General features: G+C 38.6%; 1 protein-coding gene across 2 annotated transcripts in view; it reads left to right on the top strand.

Annotated features, from left to right (window-relative positions):
• The window catches only part of SLC24A3 (solute carrier family 24 member 3), a 762,044-nt gene that overhangs the window by 680,385 nt on the left and 68,247 nt on the right, over window positions 1-13,412 (top strand). Inside the window, exons 9-12 of one of the 2 annotated variants that reach the window (XM_007476642.3) lie at window positions 2,922-2,975; window positions 7,618-7,751; window positions 9,444-9,604; window positions 10,908-11,178. In XM_007476642.3, the coding sequence (XP_007476704.1) occupies window positions 2,922-2,975; window positions 7,618-7,751; window positions 9,444-9,604; window positions 10,908-11,178 (620 nt within the window). Of the gene's footprint in view, window positions 1-2,921; window positions 2,976-7,617; window positions 7,764-9,443; window positions 9,605-10,907; window positions 11,179-13,412 lie in introns of both variants that reach the window. The other variant, XM_016427591.2, reaches the window with a different exon arrangement.

Below are 13,412 nucleotides of genomic sequence, written 5' to 3'. Positions count from 1 at the left end.
ACAAAAATTAAGTCAGTGCTTCCTCCAGGCTCTGTAAGTCAGAAGGAATAAGATTGGCTCTCAATGTAAAGCATTTCAAAGAATATGGCAGCATTTGAGGAGAGGCAGAATTCATTAAGGCAAGAAAACAGAACACTGAAGGAAAAACTCAGGGATATTTGGGAGTTTGATGCAAAGATTCCAAAGACCATAATTGAATGGGTTATGAGAGGGGCAAACTAATTTGGAGGACATCTGGTGAGGGCTAATATGAATAGATTTGGGAGTTCAGAAGATAAGCAGCTTGAACTGTCTCTAGGATAATTGGCCTACATGCTATTCCACATAAAGAATATCACATCTCTTCTTGTCATGATTTTCATATGTTTGTTGATGCCCAAGACTGGAGAACACATAGATTAGAGAGACAGATGGTCAGTATGGGAGAGAGATTATTCAGATACTACCTAGACTAAAGGTTCCTAACCCGGAGTCCCTGGATAAATTTCAGGGGATTCATGAACTTAGATGAGAAAAAATTACATCTCTACCAGAAAAAAATAGAATGACAAATGCTGGAGAGGTTATGGGAAGATGGACACACTAATATACTATTGGTGAACAAGTCCAAACATTCTGGAAAACTATTTGAAATTATGTCCAAAAAGACATTAAACTATCTGTCCTTTAACCCAGAAATACAACTACTAGAACTAACCACCAAACAGAACAAAGAAAGGGGAAAGAATTCAAATGTACAAAAATGTTTAAAGTGGTTCTCTTGAAGGTGGCAAAGAATGGAAAAATGAAAGAATTCTTATCAGTTGGGGGATAGATAAACAAGCTATGGTATAAGAATATGATGGAAAACTAATGTGCTCTAAGAAATCATAAAGAAAATGGTTTCAGAAAAACCTGGGAAGACTGTAATGTATTGATGAAAAGTGAGTAGAACCAGAACAATTTTTATAGTTACAAGGATATGTGAAAGATATTCAAATGTAATATGGTAACTGATCAGTATTATAACCCACCACAATTCCAAAGAGCTCTTTATGAAAAATGCTCTCTTCAAATAGAGAACTGCTGAACTCAGAATGCAAATTGAAGCCTATTCTCTTTCATTCACGTTTTTGTTTTTGTGGGTTTTGGTGGGGGGCACATGGCTAATGCAGAAATTTGGCTTACATGACTTCATATTTGTGATGGATCCTGTATTTCTCATCTTCTCAATGGGAGGGTGAGAACATAGAAGAAATGAGGAAGTGAAAGCATTTGGAACTGAAAATAAAATAAAATTGAATTTAAAAAATCAATTGGAGGGACAGCTAGGTGGCTTAGTGGATTGAGAGTCAGGCCTTGATATGGGAGGTCCTGTGTTCAAATATGGTCTCAGACATCTCCTAGTTGTATGATCCAGAGCAAGTCACTTAACCCCCAGTTGCCTAGCCCTTTTACCACTCTTCTGCCTTGGAACAGATGCCTAGTAACAATTCAAAGGCAGAAGGTAAGGGTTTAAAATAATCAATTGGCCATATTTTTTTTAAATAGTCGAAGCACTCCTTGGGAGAAAAAAAATACATAATTGGTTTGTATTTTAATCCTATGAACTCAGTTTTATGTATTTAAAAAATATTACTCTGAAAATAGGTCCATAGCTTTCACCAAACTAACAAAGGGATCCAAAACACAAAGTTTAGGAACCCTTTACATTGACAATAGGGGAGCTTGAAAGAGTTAACCACCCCCTAGTCAGTATTCTGCTATTCTCATTCATTCCAGCTGTGGGGCTTTGAGGTAGAAGGAATCAGGAAAGAGGAACACAACAAAACTCCTAGCACATAGTAAATCATTTTACTAAACCATAGCAGTAGGTAGGGGAGGCATTTATAATTGAGGACAAAGCCATTGAACCCTTATGAGCATCACCCTCACAAATACAAGACATAGAAGGTGTACCTAGAAAATGATGTCTCTGAAAAAGATCTGAGGGTTTCCAATAGCCCATAAGCTCAATAAATGTTAACAGTGTGATGGGTAACCAAAAAAAAAAAAGCGAATACATCTTGAGCTACACTAGAGGGGGTGACACAAGGATATTAATAGAGAGAAGATATGAAATGTGTGTGAGAGAGAGAGGGGGGAGGGGAAGGAGAGAAAGACAGACAGACAGACAGAGAGAAAGACAAAGAGACAGAGACAGAGACAGAGAGACAGAGAGAGAGCACAGATTATAGGAACTGAAATATAAAAGTAGTCTTTAGGAATGAAGTTAGATTAATATTGACCAGTTCAACTCCTCTCTCATTAAATGCTCATTAAATAGAAAACAATTAGCAAATAAATATATCAATCAGACAAGCAATACAGAAGAGTTTAGGCTACAGAACATGCAAGGCAAATAATTCTGCAAAGCAGAAATGAAATGAAAAAATTAGCTCAATTAAGGAAAGAATGATTTCACCTGAGAAATACACCCTTGAAAGGGGTCTGGGACTCAAGAGACTTTTTAGGATGATGATTCCTTCCCATATGACTACTACTCTGAGGATCTTTTTTTTTTGTCATTCAGAGTCCATGCCTTCTCTCTTTTCCCCATCTCTCTGAGAAATATCTCAACTTATCAGTAGTCATATCTCCCTTCATAAGGCAATAGGGTTAAGTGACTTGCCCAGAGTCACACAGCTGGGACTTGTCTGAGGCCACATTTGAACCTAGGACCTCCTGTCTCTAGGCCTGACTCTCAATTCACTGAGCCACCCAGGTGCCCCTGGACCCTTCCAACTTGAGATTCTTTGAAACATTTTTATGCCTGTGTAATATTACCTTGTCAATTCTAATAATGCTTGGAGCTAACTGAATATTAGATTTGTTTTTTTACAGCAGAAGCATTTATGTTTCAATTCTCTACATATTGTGACTTGCCTTTATTATTTTTGCAGGTGGGAGTCCTTAGTGCTAGTACTAATGTACATTATCTACATCATTATTATGAAGTAAGTAATATATACTTTTCCCCTAGTTTCTTTCTCAAAGCTCTTTCTAGATTTAATACCATGTGGCACTCTGGGGAAATTACATGAGGATGGGGGCACAGAGCAGTGTTTCACTGCAGATGTGAATAAGACTTCTTCATAACAATAACAATAACAAAGTGCCTTTTAACTCCAACTTTTCACATCAAAAGAAGGGAGCATCTTCTTGATCATAATAGTCCTATTTCTCTTCCTTTTCTCTACAAAAAAATAACATCTCCCTTCTAAAAGGATAATTATTATCATGCATTTGGGGGACCGTGGGGGCAGTGTTAGTTTCCATCTTTACAAATTTGTTTGAAGGCATGAAATGCTTGATTTTGTTTTTGGCAGGCAAGATTGACAAGATAGCTGGGGTTTTGTTCCAGATCATTGACATTTAGAGGGTACTGACAGCCTTTATACTACTTCATCAGTGTAGAAACAGCTGAGCTGAGCTTAACAGCTATAGTTAGCAAGAATTCAGTTGTTGTTGTTTTAATCAAAACAGAATACTGCTGGGCACAGCTAGGAAGCTAATTGGATGGAGAGCCAGGCCTGGAGAGGGGAAGTCCTAGTTTCAAATCTGACCTCAGATGCTTCCTGGGTGACCCTAGGCAAGTCCCCTTACTCCCATTGCCTAGCCCTTCCTGCTCTTCTGCCTTGGAATCAATACATAGTACTGATTCTAAGATGGAAGGTAAAGATTTTAATTTTTTTGAAAAACAGAAATTTATGAAATTATAATTGCCTAACTTGGCCCAAAAGAAAAAAAAATCTGAAAAGGCCCAATGGATATGGAAGGCTATATAATGTCATACTTCTTCCATGTTCTGATTCGTTTCACCAAACATTTTTATTTTATTCTTTGTTCTAAGGGATGGTTCTCTGGGGAAAGGAAAAGGAAGGAATATGTTGGAAAAAATAAATCAATACAATTTTTGTAAATGAAATGAGAAGTTACTAGATGCATAATTCCTCCCTTTGGTGACTGTAACCCATGTGAGCCCTTCCCTGACTTGGACCCCCTCAGCTCCCCAGCATTAACTGCAGTATCCCAGAGTCTCTGTCTTCCCCAGCTAAATGTGTCTTGATATATTGATTGGAGGATGAAGTTCTTGCTACTTGCCCTAGGCAGTCTTTGCAATGCTGGTACCAAGTAATAAAATTGCTTGTGCCATCTCTAATTGACAGAAACTTTGGTTTGGCTTTCCAGAAAGTCTTCCCTTCAGAGCAAGCAGAATTCCTAAGCAAGTAATTACTGGGTGATGGTTGTGCACTCGATACTGCTAAAGTACCATGCAAGCCATAGCTAGGCACCACAAGAGAGTTAGTATAGCATGTTAGAAGTGCTAGCTGTGGAGCCTAAAGGCTTTGGGGTTTTTGCCTGAAATGCATGCTGGTGTTGTGACCCAGAGCAACTCACTGAGTGTCTCAGAACCTATTTCCCTCATCTATAAAATGGAAACATCAGTACTTGTTCTAATATGCCCATGGGATTATAGATATGTAAAATGTCTTAATATCAGCTATCATTTAAGGTTTTCAAAGTTCTTTAATACATTATCTCATTTTATTCTCACAACAATCCTATGGTGAAGAGCTGAACAGAACTAAATCAAGGAAGATCTCACATGGGGTATGGCCACCAAATGGAAGAATTATGCCATTGAGTAACTTCTCATTTCATTTACAAAAAAAAAATTACACTTATTTTAGTGAGGTGCTATTATTAGCCACAGTTTACAGATGAGACAACTGAGTCTAAGAGAGGTTAACTTGTCCAAGGCTAGTAAGTGTCTGGGAAAGGATTTGAACTCAAGGCTACCTGACTCCAAGTCTAACACTATTTATTATGCCAATCTAGCTACCTATCCATGAATATCCTTATTTTTATTATTATTCTTCAAAGCATTTGGTGATGTCTTGGTTTAGTACTACCAAATATTTAAATCAATCTGCTATATTGAAAGTTCCTGTCAAACAATGTAGATCATAAATTATCCATTCCAGCATATCCTTCTGACTTTTGTCCATGTCTTCCCCTAAGTGCACCCCAAGGGGTCCACTTGATGTGTCCTCCCTCACTTTTGTCTTCCCAGTGGTGCAATGAGGCTCTCTACCTGTCATTGCTTATCCTCACCATGTGATCAACTTATATTTCTCTTCCTGTGATAGGAATCCTACCATAAGAACTTTGAAAAATAGAAGCAAAAGATGTCATCAAGGAAATATATGATAGGAATATAGGATAAATTCAGTGCTCACTTTAGATAAAAGTCAAATATCTTTATCCCACTGAAATAGTGCATTCTACTCAGCATAGGCTTTATTGCATTCATCAGGGTTAGCAAGTTAGAGTCTAAAGAGCGTGAGAGTTTGTGAAATTGCTGTAATGACCATCTCATCCCTGTTCTGACCATTATGATTCCCCATGATCAGTGACTAGAAGGAACATATGCAAATGAATATAATATGGTAAGCAACTAATCCTCCTCCATTGCTAAGCATGCAATATGAAAACCACTGGTGTGTCTGTGCTGACTTTTCCAATGTTATTTCTGTTCCAGCTGTTCTAACTAGCAAGATTCAAATAAATTGGGGATTAAAGCTAAAATCTGCATTTCTCCCTCCTTCCCTTTCTCTCCCTCTCCCCTCCCTTCTCTCTCTCTCTCTCTCTCTCTCTCTCTCTCTCTCTCTCTCTCTCTCTCTCTGTCTGTCTGTCTGTCTGTCTCTGTCTCTCTCGCTCGCTCGCTCTCTGTCTGTCTCTCTCTCCTTCCCCCCCTCTTTCTCTTTCTTTCTTTTCCTCTCTCACACACACATACACACACCCTTTTCATTTTCTCATAAATTCTGCTCTGAAGTTCTAAATTGGGCTAACTCTGATGTTTTAGTTTCATCTCTGCAGTTGAAGGCTTTAATCATTAGGACTGTGTTGTGTATGCTTTTTCCCACAATTTATAAAATTGCCTCTTTCACAGTTAAGTGGCTTTGGATGCACATACAAAATTTAAAACACTCAATTAAAAATACAAAATAGAAATGCAGCAGTTAAAAATAGCACATATTGGCACACCCGTGTCCTCCTGGGAAGACCAACTTAAGAATGAGTCTTAATGTTGTCTGAAGGTCAGAAAACAAGCTCAGCTGGACCACACAGGTAGGGGATTTTACAGCAAAAGCTCTGTGCCCATTAAAGGAAGTATGCCAGAGGACAAGGGGTAAGGTGGAGGGCACATGTTGGAGGTTTCTTAATTAATATGAATTTTTTCACTTTCAGAAGAGTCAGAGAAAAGGGGATGGGGAAAATAGCAAAGACCTGGTGTACCCCAGAAATTCAATCAAGTGCTCTGGTAGCCCCTGAATTTTTTAAGCCTCTTTTATTTGTTAGAGGCCTTTGAATCATAAGGGAAAGATCATAGAATCATAGGACTTAGAGCTGGAAGAGATATGAGATCAACCTCAACCTAATCCAAAACCTTCATTTTATAAAGGAGGAGACTTCAGTCCAAAGGTTAAGGGACTTACCCAAAGTCATACAAGTAATAGGTAGCAAAGCCAAGATTTAAATCTAGAGTATCTGGCTGCAGAGCTCATGTTTTTAACACTTTGAGAGATTGCCCAAAACCATCATCTGTGTCTAATGTGCCCAGACTAAGCTTCTTCCCAATCCAAGCCTTCCTTGAGAATATTAACAGAGGGGTACCCGCCTTGCCCCTCCTATAATGTGCCAGTTTTAGCCCTGTGTAGTGCCTTTTTTAGATACCATAATGAATACCACTGTCTAACCTTTCCCCTGGCAAATGAAACCTGAGAATTATAGGACAGAATAATGCAAAAACCCAGTTTCCCATAGTACTACTGTAAATTGATTACTATGATCTCTGGAAACCACCAACAGACAGCTCCTTTGACTGGTGGCCAACTCTTAAATGGTAAAATGTGAGGCGTAACTGCCTATGTTAAAGTCATTCATCCTCTCCCCAGAAAGTCTCTGATGGTACAGACATCAGAATCGCAGCCTACAGGATACAGAATTCTTAGCAGCTGTGCCCTGTCTTACCCAAGTTTTTGATTTGTATGTCCAGAGATGGCTGGAGAATTCAGGGCATAAACACAAGAATGTCTCAAAGACCACATTCCCCTTACAGAGTTGCCACAATCCATCCTCAGGTTCTGAAAAACCACTGAAAAGATAAGATTTAGAGCTTTGAAGGAAACTTAAGATACATCAAGCCCAATTCATTCTTTGACAAGATGGAAACTGTGACTTATCCAGGGTCATACAGAGAGTAATAAGCAAAGTGAGGATTCCAATCCAGGTCCTCAGATTCCAAGCCTACTGCTTTCCCCCATTATAACACAATAAAGAAAGCCAGCCGTATTTGCATGAAATAATTATTTATATATTTCTCAGACAAGTAGAGTCTAAGTGGGCTATTTTTTTAAAAATAGCAATAATGTAGGTTGATAAAGTTTAAATATTTCTTGTGTGTACTTAACCCAATAAAAAACCATGCCAATGAAGTATTATCATTAGAACAACCATACTCATGCTCAGGAATGGAGAAAAGCTGCCCAAACTCCCTGAAGTCTTCTTTTATTTTATTTTTTTTTTCTTTAGATACAATGCTTGCATACATCAGTGCTTTGAAAGAAGAACAAAGAGTGCTGGGAATATGGTGAATGGCTTGGCCAACAATGCTGAAATTGATGACAACAGCAATTGTGATGCCACGGTAGTGCTCCTTAAGAAAGGTAACCGCGAAGGTACAAAACTCCAGGAGGGAAATGCTAGAAAATGACTCCTTCCAATTTCCAAAGCTTCACAAAGGGTATGGGAAACTGCTCAAGCAAGTTGATCATGATTATTAGGATAAAAAAATGCCTGGTATCCAATAAGACATTTTTTTTTTATTGTCAGGTGTCTCACATTGCTTAGCCCCTACTGGGCACCCAAAGGAAGAAGTCTCCCAGGACAGGGGATTAGAGGAGGAGAGGATTCAACTCTTCTTTTATTCTCAGTTCATCCTAAATTGAATGAGAAGAAAAAAAGAATACTATCTGGAAGCTATCTTAAAAATACACCCATGAAAGCTCTTAGAGTAAATGTCAAATCAAACTACATAGCCTCAGTTTCCAGTGGTTAAAATGGGCACAGAAAGTCTTTAAAAAAAAAAAAGACTTAACTAGAGCATTTAGCACATTCACTAAAACACTAAAGAATAATAATTTGGATGATGGTTCCATTTGATCGAACAAACAATATTTCTTTGTATGGCAGCACATGCAATTTATTTCAGCTCAAGCTGTGATGTTTTATTTTTCATTAACATAGCAGTTATTCTGATTTAATTAATTTCCTTTTCAAAGTTTCCCCTTGAATTGCTGAGGTTTTTCTTTTTTTTCCTCCTCTCTTTCACAGAGGCTTTTTTTTTTGTATCAAAAAGAAATTTTAAGACACAGATTATTTTTAATTTTTTCCCTGTCTCTCTACTGAAGTCTGTAGATGATTGTTCCATTTTGCAAATTAAAGAACTTGTAAAATGTTTCCTGGCAAATACTTTCATGTTTCATGAAATACTAGGTCTTTAGTATTTAGGTATTTGGTTCCATTTGGTAGTGGGACTTCATTCCAGTACTTATATTCTGGCCTGTTTATACTCCAAAAAAGAAACACTCCCAGAGAACCAGAGTAATTGGCCTAAATTTATTCAATATATTTAAAAGATTATTTCAGAAATCTGTGACTTGGAAAAATTGGATAACCTGTCTGTAAATAGGGAATAATACTAAGAGATCTCATGTTCTTTGGCAAGTATAGAAGGAATAATTAGATTTCTTAATATAGAAAATTGTAGACAATAAAAAATTCTAAGATAACTAACAGATCATTATAAACATTCCTGAAATGATGAATATATATATATGCATGAATATGTAAGCATGTTCATGTTCCAGATTTAGAGTTCAAAGGGACTTTGACAGTTATATAGTCCAACTATTTTTGTTAACAATGAGAAATGTTCAATCATTTTTCAGTCATGTCCACCTCTTCCTGGCTACATTTGGGGTTTCTTAGCAAACTGGAGTGGTTTGCCCTTTCCTTCTACAGCTCATTTTACAGAGGAGGAACTGACACAAACAGGGTTAAGTGACTTCCCCAGGGCCTCATAGCTAGTAAATGTCTAAGGCCAGATTAGATGAGCCTTCCTAACTCCATGCAGGTCATTCTATCCACTGTGCCTTCTAGATACCCTACCAATGAGAAAACTCAGCTCAATTTATGTGAATTTTCCTCTAAATTTTATTTTAAAACAATTACCGATTAACACCTTTCACCAGTTACAAGAAAGGTTTTAATTAGCAATTTGGATTCTTCTCTAAGTGGTGCTCGTGATATATCTTGCTATTCCCCCATCTTGACTTTAATGTTTCTTGTTTACACAGCAAATTTCCACCGCAAAGCTTCAGTGATCATGGTAGATGAGCTGCTGTCAGCATATCCACATCAGCTCTCTTTTTCTGAGGCTGGACTCCGGATCATGATTACCAGCCACTTTCCCCCAAAAACTCGGCTCTCCATGGCTAGCCGCATGTTGATTAATGAGGTAATGCCCAGTTCTTCTACAAATGGGAGAGGGGGAGATATTTTGGAAGGTTAGAATGGCAGTTGGAAGACAAGGATGTCTTCAGAGAACCTGGCCACAAAGTTTCCACCTATAAACTCAAAGCATTAAAAATCTATCATTTCATGAGGGTGCAAAAAGTCCTGTTGAGGGACTCACTTCACCAATGGAGACTATAAAGGATTAAGTCTTAGGAAGTTGCCTGAAACCCTGAGAAGCAACCTACTATGTTTCTTCAATATCAGAAGCAGGACTTAAATTCACATCTTCCTGATGACAAGTTCAGCACTCTCCACTAGATCCAGTGATACCATAACATAACCAGTAGGAGACCAATAAGCCAATGCTAACCCAACTGGAGGTGTGTTCTATTACCATCCTCTCTGTCACATTTTGTGAGATAGGAATCTAACTTACTATGATAAGTTAGACAAAATGTGAGGTCACTTTATTGCATTTTAGTGTATGAGTGTGTGTGCATGTGTGTGTTTGTGTTTAAGCTCCCTGCCTTCTCTCTTACCTTTAGAGCAGTTTTCAGTATCCATTTTAACAATATACCATGATAAGAACTTATACTGTACTTAGTGTGTTTAAAAGGCTATGGATGGAACAATTCAGAGGGACTTATAAGAAATAACACTATCCACATTCAGAGGAAGAACTGTGGGAGTAGAAACACAGAAGAAAAACAACTGCTCAATCACATGGGTTGATGGGGACATGACATAGACTCTAAATGATCACCCTAGTACAAATATCAATAATACAGAAATAGGTCTTGATCAATGACACATGTAAAACCCAGGGGAATTGCACATTCCCCTGGTACAGGTACAGGTACAGGAGGGGATTAGGGGGAAGGGGAGAGAAAGAACATAATTCTTGTAACCATGGGAAAATACTCTAAATTAACTAATTAAATAAAATTTTCAAAAAAACTAAAAAGGCTGTGGATTAAATTAATATAAAGATATTCCACTGTCCTCATCACCCTGCAACTACTAGCTTCTTCAGTCTGCACTTTGGATTTTTCAGGCATGCAAAGGGATGGCAGAAATAGGTATTATTTTGAGTAATCACCAGACTCATCTAGTAGCTCATTTAAAGGTGAATCCAGGGTATGCTGGAAAATCCTAGGCCACTCCTTCATGAGGGGGTTATGTGAATTATAAGAATTTGCATTTGGGGTCTTCCCTAACTTACCAAGAAGGGTAGCCTGTACCATTTGTAATCCTTTCTGTTATTTTGACTGAGTAAAAATATATTTCAACTTTCCTCCCCCCAGAGGCAAAGATTAATAAACAGCAGAGCATATGCAAATGGAGAGTCAGAGGTGGCCATCAAAATCCCCATCAAACATGCTGTTGAGAATGGAACAGGGCCAAGCAATGCCCCAGAGAGGGGTGCGAATGGGACCCGAAGGGATGATGATGTCACTGAGGCTGGCAATGAAACTGAGAATGAGAATGAGGACAATGAGAACAATGAGAATGATGAAGAAGAAGAAGAGGATGATGATGATGATGATGGACCTTATACTCCATTCGACCCACCCTGTAAGAGGTCCTAAGTCCTTGCTTGTGTTGGGAAATAATCTCAAATCCATAGAGCACAAACATAATTCTCATCATTTAATGAGTCAATACACATGTATGCCAAACATGAAAATATGTGCAATTATGCACTTCCATTGAATTCCATATACTACCAAATACTGAATGTGAATTACTAATTACTAATGACTTCACTATTTAGTGAAGTTTACATTTTAGCATCCTTTTAAAATTCTGCATCCCCATGAGCTCTCAGAAACTATATTCTCTAGTTTTCTGATAGAATCTTAACAAATAAATCACATTAAGTAAGCCTTGCTCTAGTAAAGAAATGTTTACAGGCTCAAGAGAAGAGGGATTCCAGTGTGCATCACAGTCACTGGTCATTTGGAAAAGTGCCAGGGCTTGGCTACTAGTGAACACCAATTAGAGTCTCCAAGTAGTAGAGAGGCAGCTAAGGGGGAGCCCACTGGGAGGCAGGAGAAAAGGTGAATTGGTATGCTGTATACACAGGGTATGTGCCCATCTGCTAACTTTGAACAAGATGGAAGGCTGAAGGCAGCAATGATTGTGATAGGGAAATTGTCGGGCATTGAGCCAAGCAAAGAATGACCAAAAGAAGAAAGCATCTGAGCCTTAATGCTCTGCCTCCAGCCTCCTACCCTCAGAGAGAAAGATTTAATCTGTGGTACATCATCATTAGTAGTAATTGGAGATCTTTGTCTTGAGGTCAATAATTGGTTGAAGCTTTGGTTGTGCTTCCCCTACTCTTTTCTTGGTGTTTTCCAAAGAAGTTTGGTCCTTGAAGGCTAATAATTACACTTATATAGTAGCTTTAAGTTTTCATAGTACTTTACAGATATTACCTCATTTTGAACTTCACAAACTGCTCTTTACAGAAGGTATTATTATCCTCATTTTACAGATTAGGACACTGAGGCTGTTTCCTACTGATAGAGTTTCCCTTGAGCAGAAAAGTTTTTTGGTAGGAGAGAAGACTTTTTCTGTTTCTCAAATTATACCATGAGTGGGAACTTAGTTATTTGTTCATTTTTTAAAACCCTTTTCTTGTATCTTAGAATCCATAGTAAGTATCTGTTCCAAGGCAGAAAAGCAATAAGGGCTAGACAATTGAAGTTAAGTGACTTGCCCAGGATCACACACTTAGGAAGTGCCTGGAGCCAGATATGAACCCAAGACCCTTGGTCTCTAGGTCTGGCTCTCTATCCACTAAGCAACCTAGCTGCCCCTAAGTTTGGGGGGTTTTCTTTAACCTTTCCTATCCTAGTAACAACTCTAAGACAAAAAAGCAAGAGCTAGGCAAATGGGGTCAAGTGGCTTGCCCAAGGTCACAGAGCTAAGAAGTGTCTGAGGTCTGATTTAAACCTAGGTCTTCCTGCCTCCAGACCTGATGCTCTATCCACTGTACTATCTAGCTGCACCTTAGAACTTACTTTTAAGAGAGGTAGAAAAGGGCAGCTAGTCAGCTCAGTGGTTTTGAGTGCCAACCCTAGTGGTCTTAGACACTTTCTATCTGTGTGGTCTTGGGCAAGTCACTTAGCCCCCATTTTTTAGCCTTTATCACTCTTCTGCCTTGGTGGGTATGGGTTGAGAGAAAGACAGACAGACAGAGACAGACAGACAGACAGAGGGAGAAAGGGAGAAAAGTGAGAGAGAAGGTTGGGAGGAGAGAGGGAGAGAGAGAGAGCATCCCTTTTTACACCATTTTACTCTGTTTTGACTAATGTGGGTCCAACTTTTGTAGTGTCATGGACCCCTTTGTTAGTCCAGTGAAGATCCCTCCTCAGAATAATGTTTTTAAGTATTTGAAGAAAATAGTCATTTCAGAAAGAGTTTGGGTGTTGTTGGTTTTTTTCCTTCATCCATGTTCATGGACCCTCTGAAGTCTGTCCATGGGTCTCTTTGAGGATCCTTGGAGCTGAGAGTAAGAACCCATACTCAATGGCCCTATCTGGCATATTGTATTCATTTCTAGGCACAGTATTCTAAGGGTTCACAAAAAGGCTAGCTTAAGTGCATAGAAGAGGAAACTATATGGTTGAGGCAATGGAAAACAAACAATGACATTCAAAGGCCAGCTGAAGAAACTGAGATGTTTAACATGGAGAAGGGAAGACTCAAGGGGATATGATAGCCATCTTCAAGTATTGTCATGTGGCAGACAAAGGCAACATGAAATAGTGGGTAAAAAAGCTGGTTTCAGAGATAGGAAGACC

Source organism: Monodelphis domestica, chromosome 1 (assembly GCF_027887165.1).
Source record: "Monodelphis domestica isolate mMonDom1 chromosome 1, mMonDom1.pri, whole genome shotgun sequence".
NCBI lineage: Eukaryota > Metazoa > Chordata > Mammalia > Didelphimorphia > Didelphidae > Monodelphis > Monodelphis domestica.
The sequence above is the reverse complement of the archived record's forward strand: the minus strand, read 5'-3'. Positions and strand labels throughout refer to the sequence as shown.